General features: G+C 33.0%; 1 protein-coding gene across 1 annotated transcript; it reads right to left on the reverse strand.

Annotated features, from left to right (window-relative positions):
- Nucleotides 1-26,077, reverse strand: LOC143075513 (uncharacterized). Its single transcript, XM_076250949.1, has 7 exons — nucleotides 25,925-26,077; nucleotides 11,097-11,733; nucleotides 9,113-9,146; nucleotides 6,784-6,986; nucleotides 3,212-3,506; nucleotides 2,011-2,089; nucleotides 1-1,003 (listed from the first exon to the last, which is right to left on the reverse strand). The coding sequence occupies exons 1-7, from the start codon at nucleotides 25,936-25,938 to the stop codon at nucleotides 598-600; spliced, it is 1,668 nt and encodes a 555-aa protein (XP_076107064.1). The 5' UTR covers nucleotides 25,939-26,077; the 3' UTR covers nucleotides 1-597.

The following is a 26,077-nucleotide window of genomic DNA, read 5'->3' on the forward strand; positions in this document are numbered from 1 at the left end:
TTCGGGGTTACGTAACTTTTTATTCTTCGTGGCATGACCCACTTTTTTTTCGATTACATCACAATATCACATTAGTACATACATGATATGAACATGGACTATTTTTTTCTATGTAGCATTTGTTTTTCTTCTTTTCAAAGATCAGCTGTTTTGCATGTAAGCCTATTGAGCAGTCAATTACAAGACTGCAACCTGAATGATATTAAAATATAAGCAAAGCGACGTAATCAAATAAACTAAAATATATATTATATAAAGTATTAAAAATGCGAAACAATGACCTTAACTAAAATGATGATTTAAGAAACATGAATCATATTAAATTACAAAACAATGCAAGCAATTTGAACTTACATGACTAAATGAAACTATGCAATATAACAACACTATGCAATAAAATACACTGAACTTAAGTAAAGCGAAACAATCATGAGTTCTATAAAAATGAAACACCTCAAAGAATTGGAAAAATTGGTGAATTAAATATCATTCCGAAAATTCATCAGGATATAATGTTTCGGAAGATTGTCTATGCATATACAAATATATGGCGTATTGAATGCATATTTTCTGTATACGAAATTCATAAGTGAGCAATTAAATCAGTTGTATTAAAGCCTTTACGTCTGGGTCCTTCACGTTTTTTCCTTTGTCTTTTTTAACTCTCGTTACGTAATCTTTTATTCTGCTCTTTAGCGTTGTCTTCAGATCTAAATTTTGTTCATAATGATGAACTATTTCACGTGATAATTTTTCGTGTCTTTTAGTGTACACCATTTCAGCCAATTTATCCCAGTCTCTCACCTCTAATGCATGGTAACAGCGTAGTATCAATAACTTTTCATCTTTGGTTATTTTCTTCGTTGGTGTATTGACTTGATTTGTGTTTGTTTTAGTTGACGCTCCGTCAGTTGATGGTCCCGCTTGTAGTATCTTCACTGGTGTAGACTTGTGAGAATCCTTGTCTAGTTTAACTTTTCCATTGGATGCCACTTCTGCGTTCCTGTGGATATCAAGTGTGACAATTAATTACAATTTTACATAATCAACGATGATTTAAACAAAAAAACAAAAAAACATAGTTGAAGCATGTAATTTTTTCCCTTGTTTCTCGATATATAATTTAATTTATTAAAACAACCAATTTATTAACAAATAATGCAAGATGCCCAATTTTACGAGTAATTTATTATTGGAAATTTTTCAAATAAGATAAAATAAAATCGAGAATGAATACAAAAAAATAAGGAAGATTTGACTAAAAAGAAAAAGCAGAAATCAAAACCTGCAACCAAGGTTGGACCGTGACAAATTTAATGTCTGTATACATCAAAGAAGACTTTGATTGTCACTGAAGTGTTTTGACCCCCACTATCAATTATCATTGGTTGATATATTTGTTGGTTGTTAAATTGAAAAGAAAACTATACGACCAATTACTAATTTGATTTATTGCTATACAAGGCTTGGAATCTTACCATATTTAAATATGACTTTGATTAAAAAAATTATGAGTAAATTGCCAGTCAATAATGGTTTTATTAGTCCACCTCTGTCAAGAACATGTGGTTGAATGATTTGATAATTGTTTACTGATACGATTTATCTAAGGCTTGAAATCATACAATATTAAAGGAATACTCTGTTTTACAAAATTAAGAATACTTTGGGTACATGAAATATTTTTCTTATCTCTGGCAAATCAATAACTTCTAAAAAAGAACATTTGTGAGGAAAGTGGAACTAACTATGATAACCAACATGTTTAACCTTTCTAACATTTAATTTCTTGCTATGGCTGTTCGATTAACCATATGCATTTGTCCGATCACATGGTAAATATTCAGTCATCTACGACTCCTGAACATTATTGGAAGAAGATGATGATGATAAAAATGTCAGTACAATGAAAACAAGTGAGATATATGAGTGTGCAGAGAAACAGACATATTGTAAACAGAGAAAATAAATATTTAGAATATGTTGGGTATATATAACTTGAAATCATACCTGTCTACTTCCTGTTCTTGTTTTGGCTGTTTAGCAAGTGACACATCGTCAGCAAATTGAACATTCTTCGCTGGTCTCTCTGAGAAATACAAGAACAACAGATGTTTATTTAAATGATTATAATTCTAACAGTTTCTTACTTATAAAATACAGTACATCAGGACTTCTTTATTTACAAATGCATCTTCGAATTCAAATTCATACAAATTTCCACATAATAAATTAAAAAGTAGTAATTGAACCTCATACTTCTGTATATTTTTTTCTATTCTTTATATTGTTTGCTCATTATTGTCTATTTTGTAAACCTCCATTCAGACCCTCTCATATGTGAATACTCATCACATATTTTTGTTTAGTTTCAACACGATGCAAACTTTAATTATTTAGATATGTGAACAAAACTGAAATAACATGCATACTATTGTAAAAGTTTGGAATTTTTTCTGGTTAAAAACGTTGCTGTTTTATGTGCTTGTGTTTCTGTCTTGTGGTTGTGGTTTTTTTATTTTTTTTTGTGGGGTGGTAACCTTTTTATTGTAATGTAACACCCATTCGACTCAACTCGGCTGATTCCGTACCCTCAGAGAGCAGCGGATTCTACCGAGGATTGCCGAATGATGTAACACCCAACGCCTTCATTAAATTCAATGTAAATAAAGGAAATAATTTGTCATTTCATCATCTTGTAAATGCTAAATATACTAAATGGAGGTTCATTCTTTGTTAAACTGCTATTTCATGAAGAATGCTTTATGAAAAAAGTCTATTTTATAGATTCTTAGAATATATTGTATTCTGTTTGCCAAAAAAAAACCAGCAAGATTTATCGACATGATAAAATTAAACCATATAATTACATTAGAAGTATGTTTCATTATAATACGTTATTCTGATTGGCTAACTGCAATCTCGCGTTATTCCTTAATCAACTTCATTTTAAAATGAATTGTAACATTCATGTTGACACGTGCTTCTACATACAATAAAGTGCACAGGTAAATAAAAGAAAAAAAATAATTTTAAAGCTGATAGAGAAAAAATGTTATTATAAGGTAATTTCATAGGGTTGTAAAAGCGTTGACCGTGCACACATTTTAGCGCTTCATACAAAATGTACTTCGGTCAACGCTTTTACACCCCAATGAATTTACAAAAAGAAGCATTTAATTCTTAAATGAATGATAACAATTCAACTTACTTTGACATGCTTTCTGTTTGTCCTTACTGACAGGTGAAGGGCCCTGACCTCTTTCAAGACTTGTGTAATAACTTTTCTCCTTTCCAAGTAATAAAGGAGTCCCGGATGCCTCGTCATTAATTGACTTTTTACTAATTTCATTGGCATAGGATAGTGAATATATGACAATTTTCTTTTTTAATAGCATTGCCATTTTTTCCACAACAACATCTTCAATGTGTTCCCCATCTTCGGCGATCTTCTTAATAAATATGTTCCATTCTTCATTTGTAAAATGTGCATCATAAATTTGACCCTGGAATAATATACAAAAGCAAAATATGAGGTATTTCACAAAAAGATTATATTTCATCACATGTACTAAGTATATACAAAGGCCCTCTGTGGCCAAGTCGTTACAACTGTTGTAACGTGTTCGGCCAATAAACTATCTGTTCGTATCCGTTTTCACAGAATCTGAGATACTCCAACATCAATCTTTTAATTTACTCAAAACCCAACTATAGCTTGGAGGCTTAAATACTAAATTCTACAAGACAACCCATTAAAACTTTGAAACTTAAAAAAGAAACAACAATATTTACACAATTATTTTCTTATCAAAAAGTAGTCTAAAAACTATAACCTCAATTTATCCTTAACTCTTTCACTGTCTCCGAGGTCCCAACGGATTTGCTCAACAATTATAACCGTTCAAAAACTAATAAATAAGAACAAGCTTCAAAACCATATGTTCCTGAGACACCTAGTTCTGAGACACCTAGTCTCCGAGACACCTTTGTTCCTGAGACACCTAGTTCCTGAAACAACTAGTTTTAAAACCCCGGAGCACCAAAGTCACCAGACTATTACCAATTACCTGTTCGAGGGACTGCGACCATTTCCGAGGGAGATTACAGTTTCAGAACAACCCGATAGCTTCCAATAATCGTAAAACACTTGGTCTCCGAATCACCAGACTATTACAAATTACCGCGGCCATTTACGTGGGATTTACAGATTCGGAACAACCCGGTAGATTGCAACAATCGTAAAGACTCCTTAACCACTTGCTTCAAAACCACAAGCTTTCAACTCAAACTAGGTTTACAAACTTGCGATTTCTAACTTCTTTATTTGCTGGGATTCACTTTCCGATAAGCATATCCGTCAACAGCCAAAGAACAAATGACCGAACTCGCACAATGATTCGGTGTCTTTATATACCAAGAGCGCGGACCTCGAAGAGAGCATCCTAGCAACAGTTAACGCGTCTCATAACAACCAAGGATAAAAGGATGATTTTTAATGTAGTTTTCGTTAACGCATTGTTCGAGCGGGTACTTTATTATAGATAATAATTCAACATTGATTAACAAATATTGTCTTCTGTCTAAACAGCATTTTTGTCACACTGTAATCACAAGCTGGTTAACACTGAGGTTGTGAGTTCGAACCCCGCTCGATGAACTCGATTCCAATCTTAATTGACTAGGACTGCCAGTTTTCCAATCGAAGTTCGGCGGTTTTCTCCGGGCACTCCGGTTTCCTCCACCAAAAAAAACTAACCGCCACGAAATAGCCTAAATGAGGTGCTTAAAAGTGGCGTCAAAACATCAAAATAAAAAATCAGATTATAAATAATACAACTCGTTCCATACTAAATGCACAATTAGAATATACATAATACAGTCGTCGTTGAATATCACGCGGTGAGCTATATTGTGTGTTGCATGAGTCATACTTATAGATTACACCATGACATTTTTCAGATCAGCCCTCAACTCCATTATCGGACGGATGGTTTAGGCCTATTGTACCAATAAGAGTCGAGGGATGACACAATGGCCGATATGTCATGTGGTGTTCTTTGTACCGTGTTTTTTTTTTCATTTGCGGTTTTTTTTTCTCTATTTTTGTTTATTCCAGTTACTCCTCAATAATAATTCAAATTGAATGGAAAGCCAATTTCAGCCAAGATACTAAGGCGTTGTTTTTTTTTTTGTCTGGGCAGAAATATAACTAGGGTAAATCTGTGATTATTATACATGCAAAACCCAATATGTTGTATCAAATATAAAATAATGTCTCCTATGACTGTTTACTTATCTTTGTCAAAGAGATGCCAAAGATAACAAAGGGACATTCAAACTCATAAGTCGAAAATATTAACATGGCTAGAAAAAAGACTTACAAATAACAGTACACAAAACACAACATAGAAAAGTTAGGAATGAGCAACTCGAACCCCATCAAAACTGGGGATGATCTTAGGGGTATCGGAAGAGTAAGGAGAGCCTGCTCCAGATGTGGCACCCATCATGTTGCTCATGAAAGTTTAATATTAGAAATTCCAAAGCTACGAGCCATTATAATCTGCAGAAAAAAAATGATTTAACGATTTTTCTATTTATCAATTTATCTAATTGTCCTGAATTTGTTGGATCATCATTACGTTTTAGTTTATCAAATAAAGGCAACAGTAGTATACCGCTGTTCGAAATTCATAAATCGATAGAGAAAAAACAAATCAGGGATACAAACTAAAACTGAGGGAAACGCATCAAATATAAGAGAACTACGTCACAAATACTGGATTAACAAGAATGTGTCCCCAGTACACGGATGCCCCATCCGCGCTATCATTTTTCTATGTTCAGTGGACCGTGAAAATGAGGGGAAATCTCTAATTTGGCATTAAAAATTAGAAAGATAATATCATAGGGAACATGTGTACTAAGTTTCAAGTTCATTGGACTTCAACTTCATCAAAAACTACCTCGACCAAAAACTTTAACCTGAAGCGGGACAGACAGACGGACGAACAGACAACGATATACCATAATACGTCTAGTAAACGAGCGTATAAAAATGTAGAAGTTGGTAGGAAAAGCTGAAACCGCCAAAGTAAACAAAGCCGGATAAGTCTATAAATATTAAAAAGAAAATGTGGCGTGATTGCCATGCAAACAACTCTCAATCAGAGATCAAATAGCGTATAGATTAACATTTAAAGCTCACATTACGACCTTTAACAATGAGCAACCGATAAAAAGCCCTGGATAGGCAAATGTAAATCAATTCAAACAAGAAAACTAAGAGGGTTTGGATGGGGTTAAATGATTAAAGAATAAGACCCTTAAAAAATGAAGATCAGAGAATAACGGGCAAAAAATGAAGATTAGAGAAAAAAGGGGTGAAAATTAAATGTTTACAGAATAATAGTCCCCCCCCCCCATCCAGATCCTCAACTAAGGGCCTGATTAATGTACGAAACGACCGATTGTGGGTTGCTTAATATCCAGTGGCAAAAAATACATGCATGTATAGGACTGTATGAAACAATAAAATGTGCGAAACGATAAAAAAAAATCAAATATGATATTCTGTAAAAAAACAACTTCTGAATTACAGACTCCTGACTTGAGACAGGCACATATGAAAGTGGCGGGGTTAAACATATTTGAGAATGCTTCACATACTTTAATAGCGATTTGCTCCTATATTAAGTTCGTTATTACTTTAAAGGTTGATAAATAAGGTTATGAATTCAACAACCTATTGCAGCATGTCAGTATCATGTAACAACTTACTGAAGGCATCCCTCTCAATTGCTGAGCAATCTTCTGTCTTAGTTCAGCATGGTCCATGGACGGCATTTCTAATCTTTCAAGTTGGTCACTGCATGATCGGAAAAACGAGTTACCATCATTTGATATCTCACCTCGGAAGTATAAACCTTCATCTGACAGTTTCGCTTCTAATAGATCTATGGCTGACTGGTTAACTATGAAATCTTTAAAATCAAAGCAGAATTACATTTTGTAATAGGTCGCTCAATGATTTTTCAGCAAGGAACTTTAAAATTGAGATTAATTGAAAGTAATACTGCCAGAACGTACATGATTTAAGAGGTTTTCCAATTCCCCGCTGTATGTAAACTTGAGGTCCTTACTGACAGCAGAAACATTTCAAGCATGAATCGCAACACCTTAGAATTTAACAAGCCGCATCGTATTTTACTTGTTTATTTAGTTCAATAGTGTCAGCAGATTATTTCGGTTATTAATAATTATTAATTAATATATATGTTTATCGGGATTCCAACAGGGGATACGGGCTCATATTTATGTCAGTCATTGGTTTTCTTTTATCTTACCACTATACATTTCTAGGAATATGATTGGTTAAAAAGCAACCGCGTAGACACCGTGTAAATTCCATGACGGTTTTACAAAGTTATTGATGACTAAGAACTTTAACCACAAACTGAATCTAAATGTTGCGCCGACGACGGAATCTAGGATCTCTGAGTTCTGCTTTTGCGACATATATTTCGTAGCGTAGACAAGTTAACACAACAACTTTGTGCTTTTTGTTAACATATATATATATATAGTAGTCTCAGGTTAACACAACAACTTTGCTTTTTGGATCAACGGTACTTACAGATGAGCAAAATAGTCTTTTACTTAGTTTGGTGCAGAAATATATTATTAAAAGTAAACTTTTTAACCCTTGATGTTAATGCTTCATCATTTTACAGGAACCGAAGCATTTCACACTGTATACATTACAATAATTCATGTTTATTTATTTTTATTTTATTTATTTTTTTTTTCCAATTAAAAATAATTTTTTTCTTCTTCTTTCACCTTTTTCATATTCATATATTTATTACAGAGCATGCCAGTATTTATATTTATGTATTGGTCAATAAGTGTATTATTTTTGTAAAAGGAGACAGATTTGTAAAAGCAAATTGCTTGTTTCTGAATCCTTGATATTATTTCATTTGTATAATATCGTTTAATGTTGATTTATCTGAATAAATATTGTTTAAACTAAAAATGAATTATGTAATTTATTTTAGACTTCAAGAGATAAAGACAATCAGCGAAAAATTGCAGCAAATGTAAATACGTACATCAATATAACCGATTAAATTAATTGCTTTCATTTTTATTTTACATTTTACGACATTTTGATTCGTTTTTGCAACTGAATTAATTTTGTTTATTTTATGTTGTCACCGTAAACTTGATTGATTCTAATGTACATTTAGGGAGCTAAAAAAGGCCCAAAACATGCGCAACATCAACATTTTACAGTATATTTACATATATACTAGAACACACCCGTGATATCACGGGTCCGTGACTGAATTAAAGTATATAACTATGCGCAAGCCTTATTTTAGTATTAGTATTGTCAGCTGATAAAGTCATGTCGATTATAAGATACACAGTTTTTCTCTGCTTTCAAGTCTTTCTGTTTGAACCCGTTGAACTGGAACTTATCAGTTATTGGTAATATTAATTATTTGGAAAACAAAAGGTCCCGTGGAATGGAGTATTTTTTAATCAACAGCATTGTCTTATATAAGTTATAATTAAAGTTGAATTCTTTGCTTTGCTGTTTTACGTCATGCCCACTAACAAATTGAAAACTGTACCTATACGCCTTATTTTTAGTCCAGATTTTTAGTATTCGTATTGTTATCTTAGAAAGTCTTACTGATTAAAATACTACAATAGGTAACAATTTTACAATTAAGTAGTGTCAAATTAACCCTGTGGTTATGACCCGTGTATATAGCATATTAGTCCTGAATACAACGTTTGGTGGTGCCCCTGTCAGATGCGGAACGTACAGATAAGGTAATAGGTAACAGGTGAATATACTATTGGTATCGGTAGCGGACTCGACCCGGAACTTCTTAATTATTGGCAATATTGATTACGTGGAAAACAAAAGGGCCTGGAGTGGTGTAATTTTTAATCTACACCTTTGTACTATATTAGTTATATATAAAGTTGAATTCTGTGATTCGTCGTTTTTACGTGATGACGGCTGACAAATTGGACCTCGTAATTTTAGTATTATATAGATATATTGACTACTAGCAAATTTAAACCTTACCATCAGGTTCGACTTTCATTTCAAACTCCTGAAACTAAATATACAATGTATGCATAAATATATCGTTTATGTTTTTTAAATTACATGCAATTGCTATTTTATGTAATCGAATCACAAAAAAATATCAGAGAAAAATAGAAGAATGATCAGATATATATGTTCTTCACTTGAAACATCATATGAGAAGTTAATTTGTTTGAAAAGAAGAGCTTGTGGTGGTATATAAGATTGAAACCTTGAGGTTATCATACAGTATTAAAAAATAGACAAATGTTATGAATGTCCAGCTATACAAATTCCGTTACCCCAAACTTCATCATCAACCAAAATATTACTAAATGTAACAGAGTTTATTTAAAAATGTTTAAGTTCTGAGATAAACACCAAATTTTCAATACAAAAATACAAAAATAAAAATAAGCTTTAACTAGTTAAAAACACATGATTAAAGAAAAATACTTATGACATTCCTGACGCGGAGCAAGTACATTAGCATGGGTTTATTATCATGATTGTCTCAGGTTTGATTACATACTATTCACAGCTAAATACTATACATCTAAATAATGACTGTATGTTCTATTACATTTTACCTAAGTTTTACAAAGCACATGTGATAAAAAAAACCTGCTGACCAAAATTGTAAAATAAAAAGATTTCCTTACCTACCTACCCTAATATTTTCAAAGATGTAATAGGAAACACACATATTATTTTATTTGGCCTTAAATCACAGGCACTCGTCTCAGAATTTTTTTTCTGAGACGAGTGCCTGTGCCTTAAATAACTCGTGGTTCTTTTTATCTCAGTTCTTCATTGGTCAAAATTAGATTATCATGTATGACGAAAAGTTTTCTTGATTTCTTCTGAATTTACTATTGCAACGTCATGAAAATTAAATGTCACAATTAAATTTCGACCAAATCATTTCCCGAGAACAGATTTTTTACTGGTGAGGAGAAATATTTTTCTCACACCGGTCAAGGAATGTGAAAATAGCGAAAAAATTAGAGAATCTTATATAGCCAATGTTTATTGTAAAATTTTGTATGAATCCTACAATTTTGCATTTTTAAACCAATAAAATAACTTATCATATTGTATATATATCTCATACAGCACCAATGTGAAGTTGTCTCCATCACATTTTATGTTTATATTTTTGCATAGCATTCTCTGTACTTTACTTGTATTGCTTTTAGAGAATAAGGTTTTGTTCCATTAAATATAACTCGGGATGACTTTAGCCAAATGCAAACCTTTGTTTTTTGTGATTGTATAGAGATTGCAAACTGTGAATGTGTCAAAAGGTATCTACTGAAAGTTGCTCTATAGTGAATATATAAAGTAATAAATGTGATTTTTTATTTTAGAAAAAGAATGTTCACTGATATCATTTTGAATATGGCAGGAATGCATGAAGTTGATTATTGGAATATTTAGGAAATAATGCATTATTTAATGATATTCAACTAAAACTTCAGTTCTAAACAAGCATTATCTCATCTCCTTTGGCAGAACAGCTACCACCATAGACAATACATGCTAACTTTGAAAAGGCATAAGGTGTGTGAAAAAAAAAAAGTAAAATCACAAAAATACTGAACTTAGAGGAAGATCAATTGGGAAAGTCCATAATCACATGGCAAAATCAAATAACAAAACGCATCAAAAACGAATGGACAAGAACTGTCATATTCCTGACTTGGTACAGGCATTTTCAAATGTAGAAAATGGTGGATTAACCCTGGTTCTATAGCGCTAACCCTCTCACTTTAATGACAGTCTCATCAATTTCCGATATTTTTACATTGATGCGTTAAATAAACAGACACAATAAATAAAATAGCCAAAAATGATGGGTTCTTTGCTTTGTGTTGAAGGCCTCACTGTGTCTTTGAGTTGAGGAACAGCAATAAAAACTCTTTTCCTTTTATTTCATTTCTTTTTTATTATAAAGCTTAAATGTCAAATTCTGACTTACCGCATTGGTGGTCTTAGGTTCTAGTTTATATGCTGCATATATTACACTAGCTGGGGAATCAAGTTCGTCTTTCCCACTCTTGTTTCCCAGATCCTCAACAGTTGCACTGCGTAACCTATCATCAGGATTTTGTAGAAGGTAATACTGCACCAAGGACTGTGCTAATCCAGCTGCATAACTATGAGAATTCATTTCTAAGGCTTTATTGGTTTCGCGAATAACTTTGGGAATGATATCCTTTATCACACACCCCAACGCAATCATTCCGTCAAATCCTTTCTTTTTATAATTTTCCCAACTCACAGGTAATCCTCCATAGGTAGCCCAAGTGGTCGGCTGTGATGGATTGAAATCAACTGCATACTGCGAGTAAACATGTGTTCTACCAATATTAAATTCTTTTACCATCCTACCTGTTTGAATTTCGATATATTCAAAAGATTCCGTCATTTGCTTCCTGAGTCTTTTCGATGCTTCTTTGAAGCTAATAGTATGACGATGGGTTTCCACTGTTCCAAAGTCGCATTGATTAAATAATGATGTTAGAGTATGGGCGTATCCTCTATGTCCCTTACCAAGACCTGTAAAGTCTGTGAAACCAACGTCAGGTCCTGACACACTCATTGTCATGTATTCGCTATAAAATAAAATGATAATCCAAGAAAAAACTTTTAAAATAATGACTTTAAAATAATTACAAGCATTCACGATACCTTAACACTTAAACCGCACTACATATATGTAAGTGTGTGTTGTCAATACGATAGTAAATTTCCGGAAATAGGTCAGGGATTTTTTGAAAATGTTATTCTATAAATAGCAATTTATTTCATAGCGCACACAACGATTGTATTGATATTTTAAAATGATTTTCAATTTTGATTTCCGAAAGCCCTAAATCAGCCCATAAAGTGTACATCGACAAATACTATCAGAAGTCATTTTATGTTTGTCTGGACTTGTGCAGTGGCGGCTGGGGCTTAACACGTGTAGTGTATGCGTCAGTTAAGGTTCATGTGGACCCTATGGCTAAAATGGCCGTATTTTCACCTCAAAATTTACTCTGAGTACAGGCAAACCTGTGCATCTGGAAAAGTTTTAAGGCATAGCATGCCCTAGATAAATAGAATTCAAATGCATTGTATGATTTAGAAAGTTCATAACTTAACTGGATTTTGCCGTACACTTTTTTTCGTCCCTGCAGAAGATGATAAAATTAACAAACAGTTGAGTTTATAATCTTGATATGGTCCACTCAGGTACACAGTTTAAATAACCAATTATTGTCAGGTATCTATTGTCAATCTCATGTCCATGTCAAGCAATACAGCTCACTTCGGTTTAGTCACGTTTCTCCAACATTTGATAATTAGACTAAAACAACATAAGGGATTAGGGGGTCCTCATAAGGACTGGCATCGTGATAATTACCTGTAATTCACCTTTATCAGGTCTTAACTCAAATATTGTAAAAAGGGGGATATTGTTAAATAATATTTATGTCAAAACATTAACAAACCATATATTTTTGGTCGAGTATACACGGTTACGTAATTATTTTCATCCGCCGTATTTGATTTACAAAATTAAAAAGGTTATTCAACAAAAAAATCCTTAAATAAACAAGGGAAATTCTAATCAAACTGAAAATTTCATAAAAAATTATGAAGAAATAATCTCGAAATTATTTTTTTTTAAAGATTTTTTTTATTTAAAGTAACATGTTCACTGACTGTACCTCATTTTAGTAATTTATTCCATTACTTGATATATTTTTGTATTTCTGTTACATGCCGATGTTAAAATCTAAACCGATGCAAAACAGCCAAAAGCGATTGTCTTCTAGTGCGAAGAACCATATATCTATCTACCTAGTCGTTCTGTCTGTATATCACTAGAGCCGAAGCCAGTTTTCGTGGTATGCTTTCTTGGCAACATTGTAATCTATGATACATTATTATGAAAAATAGAGAACAAAATTATGAAAAAAAGCAAAAAATTGCTTCCGGCCGTACGGTAACGGATACTGGATGTGTAGTGATTGATAATTTAGTCTTAGATTATTTGTTGCTTGTGTATGTATGTTTTTGTACAGTTCTTTTATTGTTCTGTTGCACCAATGTCTCAAGATAAGGGGGAGTGTTGGAGCCTGTAATTCGGTGGTTGTCGTTGCTGTGTAATATATTCGTTTTTCGTTCATTATATTGTACATAAAAAAGGCCGTTATATTTCTCGTTTGAATTGTTAAACATTTGTTTTCTCGGGTCCTTTTAAAGCTTACTATGCGGTTTGACTTTGCTCATTGTTAAAGGCCTACGGTGATCTATATTTGTTAATGTCTGTGTCATTTGTTCTCTGGTGAATAGTTGTCTCATTGGCAATCATACCACATCTTCTTTTTTATGTATAATTGTTAACTTCTGTTTCATTTGGTCTCTTGTAGAGAGTTGCCTCATTGTCTATCATACCATTCACATATAAAATAAAAAATTACATCACTGTGTTAGACTATATGGACTTTTACAATTTTGGGAGACTATTAAAAAATATATATTTCTTTAAAAAATATATACCTCTTTAACAATATTTTGGTCAAGAACAGGTGAATTACAGGTAGATATCAAGATCCAGTCCTTAAGAGGACCCCATAATCCCTAGTGTTGTTTTAGTCTAATTACTAAATGTTGGAGAAACGTGACCACACCCTCACTTCAATTATTACCTGTGGGGAAGTTCTCAAACCTGTTTCCCAACTCAGTTTATTTTGGCACCTTCTGGAGGATTGAAAAAAAGTGCACGGCAAAATCCTGGTAAGTTTTTATTTTTCTAAAACATAAAACATATTTGAAATTTATTTATCTAGGGCATGCTATGCCTGAAATTTTTTACAGATGCGCAGGTTTGTCTGTACTCAGAGTAAATTTTGAGGTGAAAATACGCTCATTTTAGCCTTAGGGTCCACATGAACCTTAATTCAATGAATCACTAGACTTAATGACCTGACTGAGTGATGGCTGGCTGTATCTGAACGATACATTTTATATATATCTTTATAACAGAAGTGTATATTTGTAAGTCAAATGCCACTGAATTATAAAAGTTTTTACAGTAAATTCCTCAATCTTACTAAAAACAATAGAAATAGAAAAAAATTACAGATGATAATCATTACAGTATTCGATTTTTTTGCGTTATTACGTGTGACGTGATTTATAGATTATCGTTGATCCATCTCAACGAGATTGATTTTCTCGCTTTAGCCGGAACAAAAGCAATCGAGTTGAGATGACCAATGATGATCTCTTTATCTATTTTACCTCAATCTCCGGCGCAGAGCTCACATCCGTTCCGTACTTACTTCGTATCACTACACTAAATTAGTCTCGATAACCCAAACGCATATTTAAATATAGCGTCTGGGGTGATTAACCGGACTGGTCAGATATTTATAGGGGGCGTAACAAATAATTAAATATAGAACATATCTATAAATAGCACTTCCGTTATCCCCATTATATTTAAACAAAAAATAACAACAGTAAACAGTGTAACGTTCCATTTATATGTGACTATTAAAACTGACATTCTTGTAGCTGATCCTATGTTGCCCAACTTGCAGATGGGCAATGTTAAAAAAAAGAACGATAAAAAAAACTGTAATTAGCGGCGATCTTTTTTTCTGAATTTTGTACACATGTATAAGAAAATTAAAGACATGATTTTTTTCGTGGGAAAAATTTGGTTGATTATATCATATAAGGAAACACTGTAGCATGACTGTATAGTGCCCTCCTTATAACAAGTTCTGGATCCGCCACTGGTCGTGTATAGAGGATACCACGCTCTCTGCGCGCTAAGAGAGGGATCCGTAGGTGGAGCGTTGTACATAAAGCAATACAATATACCTTAATTTTCTGGTGAGTTATAATTTCTCGAACATGTATCCCCAACGGGCTATAATTTAGGACCTCATCTTTATAATTATTGTTATTTTTTTTCGTCCTGAACATTACACTATTTACCACAAGACTATAACAAAGCAACCCAAAAGAAAAGTCAATCTATTTTTATATTTTAACGCACCACGTTTAATATTCTCTCATCGTCATGCTATAAACTACCATTTTTCTCTATTTTCATAGTATAGCACACCACTATATATATTCTCTATTCTTTATATTGTATCACATCGTTCTGAACATGCATGAAATATTTGCCATTTTACGTTAAGCAACCAACAGTCGGTATATTGTAGCCACGTTAGTCTGTATTCCTTATTTTTAATTTTTATCCATTTTTCTTAGTTTTGTCTCATTCTTATTTCTGTAAATTCTTGTTATAATTTATGCTTTCCTTTTTATAATAATCTTTCAGATATCTGACGCACTTACCTTACGCGAAAAGCACACATCAAGTTACGTTTATGGAAAGAAAAAACAACTCAAACAAATACTAAGATTACAATGTAGAAAACTCTGCTTAACAACTTATCACTGCAGATCAGTGAGATCACACAATGAGTCAACTCAATTTTTATTTACAAAATTAACTGATCTTAAAATTGCTAACGACAGAATAGTCTGAATGTTTCACCAATAATCTATATCGCCTAATCCTTTTGGGAAGAAAACATTTGTGGACCAACCTTCACACAATACCACTTTGCCAGTCTCCGTGTCTATGAAGAAATACAGAAGTTAACCAGTCATTCATGAAACCCAATACTCTTTGAATGCATGTTTTAATCAATCACATGGAAAAGAATTAGATGAAATGGGATTTATCCCATACTGCATAGTAACTTGTACAAAAAATAACTGAAAAGTGTATTCTCCTACTACAAACTATTATAATATCCATCATGACTTTTGTATAAAAGGGCAGCTTCACAAAAACAACAACTTCGAATTCTCCTGTACATGTGAACCTTTATATACAATAAGGAAATTGGTATGATTGCTAATGAGGCAACAACCCAGCAGAGTTCAAATGACATGGATATTCGCAAATATAATCACTGCTCGGCCTCAAATATTAAGAAAACTCCATACCATATAGTTAACTGAGAAGGGCCAGACATGTAAATGAGATACAACGCAAACGTGAAAACTGTTAAATTGTTTATATGATTTTTAATTTGTTAATACAAATCTTAATTCTCCGGCATATCTGACAACAATGTGTTTCTTGATGTTTGTTTTATTTACTTAATATATGTCTGTGTACCTTTTTTCCCTTTGTGGTTGCTATCAAAATAATGTTAACCCAACATTTTTGATACTGTGATTTATTTAAAATGATTGCTGCTTCAGTAATTAAAAAAAAATCTTTGAATCTTTTTTCTTATAAAATTGAAGCTGTTTATGATACAATGAAAATTCTAATATTTATATAGATTTTTTTAATTCTTCACATTTTACACATAACATCTGTGTCCCGAAATCATCATTGGTTTGTCTACAAAATAAAGTAAATGTTAATAAAATCATATTAATTTTTGGTCACCAGCATAGCATATATGAAAAACAAAATGTTTGGAAAAAAACATCATACAGAAATATACATTTAGAAATGTCTTGCTGCAAGCTGAATCCCGCTACGGGGTGCGATATTATTTCGCTGTGGTGATGACACGACCCGTTGGTGGCATTGGGTTGTTTCCTGCTCTTTTGTTGGGTTGATGTCTCTTTGACATATTCCCTGTCTGTATTTTCTATCAAAATCATGCATGCATTTTTATCATTGTTAAAGGCCACACAGTTGCCTATACTTGCTCTCATCCACCTCATTTGAACTTGGGGTGGATAGTTGTCTCATTGGTATTCATACCGCATGTTCTTATACTTGTATAATGTTGACCTTTTGGTACTTTTATTCTCAATTTTTGTTTCAGTCAACAAGATGTCCTGTTAATCATGTTGATGTCTACTTTTGGTAATGTATGTCATTGGGTTCACCGGTTGCTGCCTCATTGACACCTCCTTTCATTGATGCTGCATCTATTGTTTTACTGTCTTGTTTTGCATAAAAACAAATTTTCAGTGTATTCCTCGTGCCATGGTTTTGTTTCAAGGTTTAGATAGCCAATTGGTATATATTCACTGATAGTATTTGTATTCTTTTATGGACTTTTTTTAGTGTGAAAAAATGCCTCTTAAAAGTGCAAAAAAGTATTAATTTTTTCTTTTTTAAGTTGACCAGTCCAGACTTGGTTTACTAACAATTTATTTAAATTACTTTTCATAACAACGTGTCCCACTCCTTATATGTTTGTATAAGCTAAATGCATTTGTTTAAAAAAAATCGAGCATAAATCATTTTGACCGTTTGGTATATGTACAAAATCAGTGGCATCTTCTAGATATACTTTGTTTGTTTTTCTTCTGCTTATGGTTTTGAATTGCGTTCCCTCCTTCAAATGTGAACAACATTGCGCATCTCTCCCCCCCCCCTTTTTTTTTTACACATATCAAGATGCAAACTCCTTTATACACTACATATAAATACAACAAACTTATGATCTTGGATGAAGTTCATATTTCGGCGTCATATCACTTTTCCATCAAGTATTTTTAAAGTTAACAACCCCAAAATGTATTTATAGCGTACACACGACTGTTCGAGTGGTCCCAGTCAATATAAAAAATGCCATTTATTGTATAATTATTAACTTGCTTACGTAGCACGGACATGCATGAAAGAATATAACTACTTGATGTTTCAGTTTGCATTAAAATTTATGTAACAGTTTGTGTTGTTATATCATCTTACCAAGGTTTGATGTGCTGTTATTTTCCTTCGCGGTCATGGAAGCCATGCTGTCTGGTGTTTTCCACGACTTGTATGTCGTCACAAAAAAAATATAAATAGCTTTAAACAACAATCGGTACCACTCGGGCTTTTCAATAGTAATATCGTAATATAATTTCTTCCGAAGTCAATAACCAACTTCTTGGTTATTCGTCTTGGACATTATCTTTAAAAACAAGCTAAAAAAGCCGATACTATTCCGAATGTCATAAATTACCATTTTTATATCACTTGTCATCCAGACGCTCTACTTTGAAAAATAAAGCGGCTGGATGATCGAGACTATACACTAAATATGACCTCTGCCACACGTTGTGTGGAATTTGTCTCCAAACCGATTTACAACGCTCAAGATTACATAAAATCTAGGTCATAAAGATGGCCGACTACAAATCGCACCTTCGTGTACTTAACAAAGAAAGTTTTAATTTAAAAGAAAAGCAATTAGAAATGTTAGATATGTTACAGAAGGGAAAGAAAGAAATAATTGGAATTCTACCCACTGGTTATGGAAAAAGTTTGATCTATGAAATTGCACCACTTATGCTTAGCGGCACTGTTATTGTAATTTCTCCACTTATTGTATTGTAGTGTACTAAGTATACGGAAAGGAAACGAGCGCTGTACGGAGATTGATTTTACCTATGACGACGTTGTTAATTACATTACCAACGCCACGTGCCTCCTTACTTTCTAGCGATAATTTTCCATCTCAAGCGCGAGTAGCATGATATGAAAAATTATCACAAAAAAAGATCAAAGGAAAAATGCACAAAAAAGCGATAACAAGAATACCTAATAAATAAAAAAAAATGTCTTGAAACCGCAGACGATGAATTTTATATTAAAAAAAAAATATTTAACTTTTTTTGTTCTGCTGCCTACGCTTTTTGTTGCCCTGAAGAAAAGTCTTTTTCATTCCACGAAGGATACTAAGGTTGGCTCTGGTATCGTATTGTCTAACACAAATTCTTTTGTTTTAATAAATATTTGTTACATTGCTCCCCTTTCGACATAGAACTGTATCCCTTCCAAGAACATAAGCCTTTGCATATGTGTATGCAGTTGAATTCAATATAACATTTAGTGAACTTTGCACGCAAAACAAATTCTGATTTAGACCCAAAAAAAGGCATAATCCCCCCCCCCCTTTTTTTCCTTTTTTTTTTTAAAAGTTTAATGGTTGCTCTCTTAACAATGTTAAAAAGATGTTTAAACTGGAGAGGTTATTACAATTCGTGACGGCTTCAACTTTATACCGGGCACTATCATGACAATGTGACTATTCTTATATATAAAGGGATCCAGGATATTCAATAAATTCTTCTGTAGTTTCTTTTTATCTTGGTTACTGATCTGAATAGCCCAATGCATGTAAGTAGCCAAAGGTTCAGCTGTGTCCGATAACTGGAATTACCTTCCTCTTTTACAGACTTAACAAAATGCAATAAAATTGAGAATGGAAATGGGGAGTGTGTCAAAGAGACAACAACCCGACCAACGAAAAGACAACAGCAGAAGCCAGGTCACCATCTTCAATGTAGCGAGAAATTCTCGCACCCGGAGGCGTCCTTCAGCTGGCCCCTAAACAAATATATTCTAGTTCAGTGATAATGAACGCCATACTAAACTCCAAATTGTAAACCATCGTTCTGATTAATAACTTCTGTTTTTTGACAAATTCCTGTCATGACAATGAATATTAACTGTTACGTCTTTTTCATGTAAATAGTTGTAGATCGTTTCTGTTCCAAGTCTTTATTGTCTTTTTTATTTGAGATACATGGTCATTTGTTTGCGTAGCATATTCACAACTGATAACTTTGTGTGGTTTTTTCTCTAATGCAAGCAACACTTGTATATTTTGCATTCTCACAACAGCCATATCTTGCATCTGACATTATGTCTATCTTGCTATCAAGTTCTTTATAAGATGCATACTCGTAGCAAGGGGGTTCGGGAGGTCGAACGTTCTGTTTGAATTGTGACTGCTAAAGTTGTGTTCGCGAGTCCAAATCACTCCCCCCCCCCCCCCCCCCCCGCTCCCCTTGTGAATTCATAGCAACGGGCCTGAGATGCTATAGCTTGTAAAAATGCTATGTCAGCTGAACATTTATACTTGTCTTATACGTGCTGACTGCGAACGTTAAAATATAATTTAAATCACTTATAATCTCGATTCCTGATTCTTTTGCAAGTCTCTTGCAGACTGCAGGAAATATTCCATTACATATAATCCCATGATTCAATCTACCTATAAAAAAGAAGATGTGGTATGATTGCCAATGAGACAGCTCTCCACAAGAGACCAAAATAACACAGGAATAAACAACTATAGGTCACCGTATGGCCTTCAACAAAGAGCAAAGCACATACCGCAAAGTCAGCTATAAAAGGCCCCGAAATGACAATGTAAAACAATTCAAACGAGAAATCTAACGGCCTTATTTGTATAAAAAAAAATGAGCGAAAAACAAATATGTAACACAAACAAAACAGTAGTATACCCTGTTCACAAATCGATTAAAAGAAAACAAATCCCGGCTACAAACTTAACCCATGGGAAACACATCAAATATAATGAGAGGAAAATAAAGGCAACAGTAGTAAACCGCTGTTCGAAAGTCATAAATCAATTGAGAGATAACAAATCCGGGTTACAAACTAAAACTGAGGGAAACACATGGTTTTATGGCTAGCCAATTTGAAACCTCCCGCTTATATGGCAATGTAATCAAATGTTGCTTAAATGACAACACTTTATGACAGGAACACAATGCAAATAAACGGAAACACTTAGCACAGAGAAATATACAAATAAAAAAATTAAAAAAATATTCAGTACAATTTGATGCGACTGTCATACAAGTGAGAGGTTTAGCTAGCTATGAAACCAGGTTCAATCCACCACTTTCTACATAAGAAGAGGCATAAACAAAGTCACGAATACGACAGTTGTTGTCGATTCGTTTGATGTGCTAGAGCTTTTGAGTTTCCCTTTAATTATGACTATCCGTTTTGAATTTTCCTCGAAGTTCAGTATTTTTGTGAATTTACCTTTTTCATTATGTAAACCGCAGAATGACAACAACCATCTTCCATTCACATAGCACAGAACACCAAACACAGATGCGTATTTTTGTATCATATATTGAATCTTGAAATTTATACAATTATATAGAACGAGATTCAAATTCTACAATTATTTCCACAAAACTTTGTCCAAATATATTTAACCTTTGTATAGCTATGTATAGCTGGTAATTTATTGAACTAGTGGTTTTGTTATGACAAATTACTAAGAATATTCACTTTTCTTTCATAAATGAAATGTCCTTTGCTTTTTGTGTATTGATTTATTTTTTATTTTTGTTGTTCATAAATTGCCTTTTCTGCATGGATGGATATACCTCGTATCTTTTGCTTTTCTGTTAAATTATTGGTTTGGACGTTTGGTTTACCTAAAAAAAAACTTGTCCAGCCATTTATATATTCAAAAATTTTAAAAGATATATTTTGAGGTGATAATAGTTATGAAAGGTACCAGGATTATAAGTTAGTACGCCAGACGCGCGTTTCGTCTACATAAGACTCATCAGTGACGCTCATATCAAAATATTTAAACAGCCAAACTAGTACAAAGTTGAAGAGCATTGAGGATCCAAAATTCCAAAAAGTTGAGCCAAATACTACTAAGGTAATCTATGCCTGGAATAAGAAAATCCTTAGTTTTTTCAATATCGTAGAGCACGAAATACTTTCTGGGTATTATTTTCCCTAAAAAATCTATACTCTATAGTTTTTCGATGATCTGCGATAAATTCCAGTTCTTCTTGAGAATAATTCTTGAGAAAAAATAAAGTTGAGATGCACTATTAAGTATCAGAGACCGACATTTGCATACGTCTGTAAAGATATATTGCAAATATCAATAATTATCAAAATAACTATTATGCTGCAAAGTATAAGAAAAGAAAATACATATCTTTACATACATGAACGATATCGACAAACTTTGCAAATATTACACAGACCTTTGACAGCATTTACATTGGTTGTAAATGTTTTATAAACCGCTGTCTCTCGAAACTTTGCATACGTCTGTAAAGATATGTTGCACATATCAATATCTATTACACTGGAAATTATAAGAAAAAAATACATTTCTTTATATACATGAACGATATCGACGAATGTTTGCAAATATAAGACAAATATTTGTCAGCATTTACATTTTACGTTGTAAATGTTTTATAAACCGCGGTCTCTCAAAACTGCCCACACCTCTGTGAAACAGTTATGCAAATTTAAAACTTTTACATGTATCGCCTATCTTGGAATGTATATGCAAATCTATGGCCTATCTTTATATATCTGTGGAGAATGAATAAAGCTATGGAAATAAAATAATTGTCTTTAGCATATCTTTGACGACCTCCTAAGTAATGCCAAAGGAACAATACATTTACATTTACATTAGTAGGTCCGCAAATATATCTAACAGAAAAGCAGATACATTTGTCAGACATTTACAAATGACTGGCCAAATTTTTGTAAATATGTCTTTTCGTGAAGTGACCATCAGTTGATAGCTTTGACCTTTGCTGTTCTGTGAACTATTATTTTTAAGCATAAATATAGATTTTTTGACAGTTTTTTTTTTGTCGTTCACATTTTCTAGTCCGAGATTACTATGACGTCCGACGGCTGTTTTGCCAGACAAGCTGGGGCCGTGGGACGTCAGAGCTCGTCCCATATCAAAAAGTGGATATTTGCCCGTCCAAAATAGATGCGCTGCTACGTCGCTTCTTGTGCCGACTAACGGCCTTGAATTATATAAATCGGGTATCAATTTGTTCATTTTTCATTTATCTCTTCATTTGTGTAAGTTTCACCTACCTGCCACCCTTTATTTTCTCATATTTTGACAGTTTTCACAGTGACTCTATTTTGGACGGGCAAATATCCACTTTTTGATATGGGACGAGCTCTGACGTCCCACGACCCCAGCTTGTCTGGCAAAACAGCCGTCGGACGTCAGAGTAATCTCGGACTAACATTTTCATGCGACATGCTAATTAATACACCAGGGCCCCGTATGCATAAAACAACTGGAGTGAAGATATCCAATCGTAATAATAATTTATCGTAGGACATGCAGAAAACCCCGTCCTTTCGGAACAATCTTAACTAACATGGTAGCTTTGTGCATGTGGGACTAGCTTCTTACTGCAGTTATTGATCTTAAATTACACTTCTAACTATTTTTACAACTTTTTTCTCGACTCCTAGTTCTCGAGATTAAGAATTGAACGATGGACACTAAGGGCGTGAATTTAATGGCGATTTTTTTTTTTTTGCGTTCTTGACTAAAATGTTTAATGATTATTCATGGATGTGAAGTTAGCAGCCGGTTCGTTATTCGATATTCGATATTCAATATCAAACCTGCTGCTAGCAGTCGGTTGGATATTCAAAATTTTGATGAAAATCATTAAAAAAAAAGAAATACTTGATAACATTAAAAGCATGATTTTCATGGTTAAGATGACTGATAAGATACGTAGGAACTTATCAAAATGACCTCTTCAAGCTGTTGTAAGTTCTCGTTGTCCTCGAATATAAACCCTTTTCTAAGTTGCAAATTTGTCTTTATATAATATAAATTGGTGTCGATAAACTTTGTTGCCGAAACGTCCGTAAATATTATCAAGGAGAACATTAACAGCTTCATTCATCTCATCACACCTCCAGTAAATTTATCTTGCATATTTACATTTATCATTAGAGAAGAAGGCTTTAAATGAGTAGCAGCAAAAAACGTCATTGGACGAAAAACGTCATTGGACATTTTTCTTATTCCAGCTTAATATGCAGCCACCGAGTCAAACGAAATTCGACAAAAGAACGGCTTTAATTTAACCAAGAACTGAACCACTTCTTTGCTTCTGCCAAGTTTCGGAAAGATTAGAGAGACAAAAATAGAATCACTATACATAAGAGATAAAACAGTTGTTCAAAAATGTAACGTTGGATATCCGTTTTTTTCACAAAGTTTTGTTGTTTTCTACCTCAAATTTACTAGATATTACTAAGAATATGACCAAGAGCTATAAGAACATAAAGGAAAACATAAAACTGAATTAGTTTTTATAGTGGTTAGTGTTTGTTAACATTTTATTTTGTTTTGCGGAGGAAATTTTAAAGATTCTGTTTTAAATCATAGGGGTTGTAGGAACAGCGTGCGTGACGTTATAATAATACTAAGAATTCACAGTATAAAAAAGGAAATAAATGGGTGAAGTGAAATACCTTTGTAACAAATCATTACTACCTACAGAGAAGGTATGGTTGGAACACAATAATTAAAAGATAAATGATAAATCCATTGCAGGACACACATGATACAACATTTCATCTAAACTGTATTGAATTGTATTTATAATAATATATGAAATATGGGTCCCTAACTTTTACACCTTTTAGGGACTTACCACAGGAATGAACAAAAATAACATCCAAAATCCTTTGTTCTTTCCTTTGCAATATTTTGGCGGTTAGTTCAAATACACAATATAATTTAAAAAAGATTATGCGAAATAAATAGTAAGTGCAATATGTTCCACTGTTTATGCAGGAAATCGAAATCAAGACCTTAAACATATGAAATCAGGGTAAATGCATTTACAAGTGAACGACTGGATATATGATATGTTTATTTAGCATAATCATTTAAAATTTGTATCCGGGATTCTTAAAGGATAATGCACAATACAGTAATATAAAAAGTACATTAAAATTATTGTATGGCATTCCCAACCAACTATTATTAAGCGTTGATGTTTGTTTTAATATAGTCTTTTTTTAAGAGCTGGGATGTAAAATAGTGATCCCACTCGTATATAGTGTTTCAATTTAAGATGATCCGGTGGCCTCCAGCTATCGGGGTGATTTTACACTTACACACCGCGTTTTCGTGTGATAACTATTACTGAATAGCAAAACCGAGTTTGATCTAACTTTTTTATATTCTCAAACATAAAGAGGATTTAAGTTTTGTAGATCTAGGTCCAGTCAGGCTTTTTTACTTTAAGATGTACATATTTGTCTGTACTTAGAGTGCAATTCGTGGTATAAATATGCCCATATTTACTAAAAGGTTATGCTGAACCTTAAGGTCACTGCATAAGGTAAATTATGGGTGAATTAGTGTACAGGTAGAACGATTTTGTTTCACAAGAAAGTTAACGTCCACTTGTTAAATGGGGGGTCTTATATATCAACATTTGGCCATTAAAGTATATAATAGTTATCAATAGTACCAGGATTATAATTTAATACGCCAGACGCGCGTTTCGTCAACATAAGACTCATCAGTGACGCTCAGACCAAAACAGTTAAAAAGCCAAACAAATACAAAGTTGAATAGAATTGAGGACCCAAAATTCCAAAAAGTTGTGCCAAATACGGCTAAGGTAATCTACTCCTGGGGGTAAGAAAAATTATCCTTAGTTTTTCGAAAAATTCAAAGTTTTGTTCACACAAAATTTATAAAAATTACCATATAATTGATATTCATGTCAACACCGAAGTGCTGACTACTGGGCTGGTGACATATAACATGTATAAAAAGTAAAATCACAAAAATACTGAACACAGAGGAAATTCGAATCAGAAAGTCCATAATCACATGGCGAAATCAAACGATAAAACACATCAAAAACGAATTGACAAGAACTGTCATATTCCTGACTTGGTATCCGAACACATATTTATCTTTGTGAAATATTTATATTACTTTAATACTGAACGTATTTGTTATTCCATTTGTCCAACTTTACCTCAACACCTAAGCGTAGTTACAAAACAATTTGAATTAATAATCTTTTATATGAGTTGATATTTGAAATATCTGGGTTGTTTATGGTCTATAAGAATATTATATTATGTATACCCTTTTTATCATTATAAGGCAACAAACTTTATGTTTTAAATTGAAATAAAATAATTTTACTAACCTGTTTAATTTCATATGACTATATAACTGTATATTCAATTCACTACTTTCCCTAGCATTTTCATCTATTTCAACTATTTAATTATGTTTAACCTGATCAAACAGGTTTAATCTCCTGCTTTAGATAGAGTCATTACTAGTTTATTCTATAGAA

The sequence above is a fragment of the Mytilus galloprovincialis genome, chromosome 5, assembly GCF_965363235.1.
Source record: "Mytilus galloprovincialis chromosome 5, xbMytGall1.hap1.1, whole genome shotgun sequence".
Taxonomy (NCBI): Eukaryota; Metazoa; Mollusca; class Bivalvia; order Mytilida; family Mytilidae; genus Mytilus; species Mytilus galloprovincialis.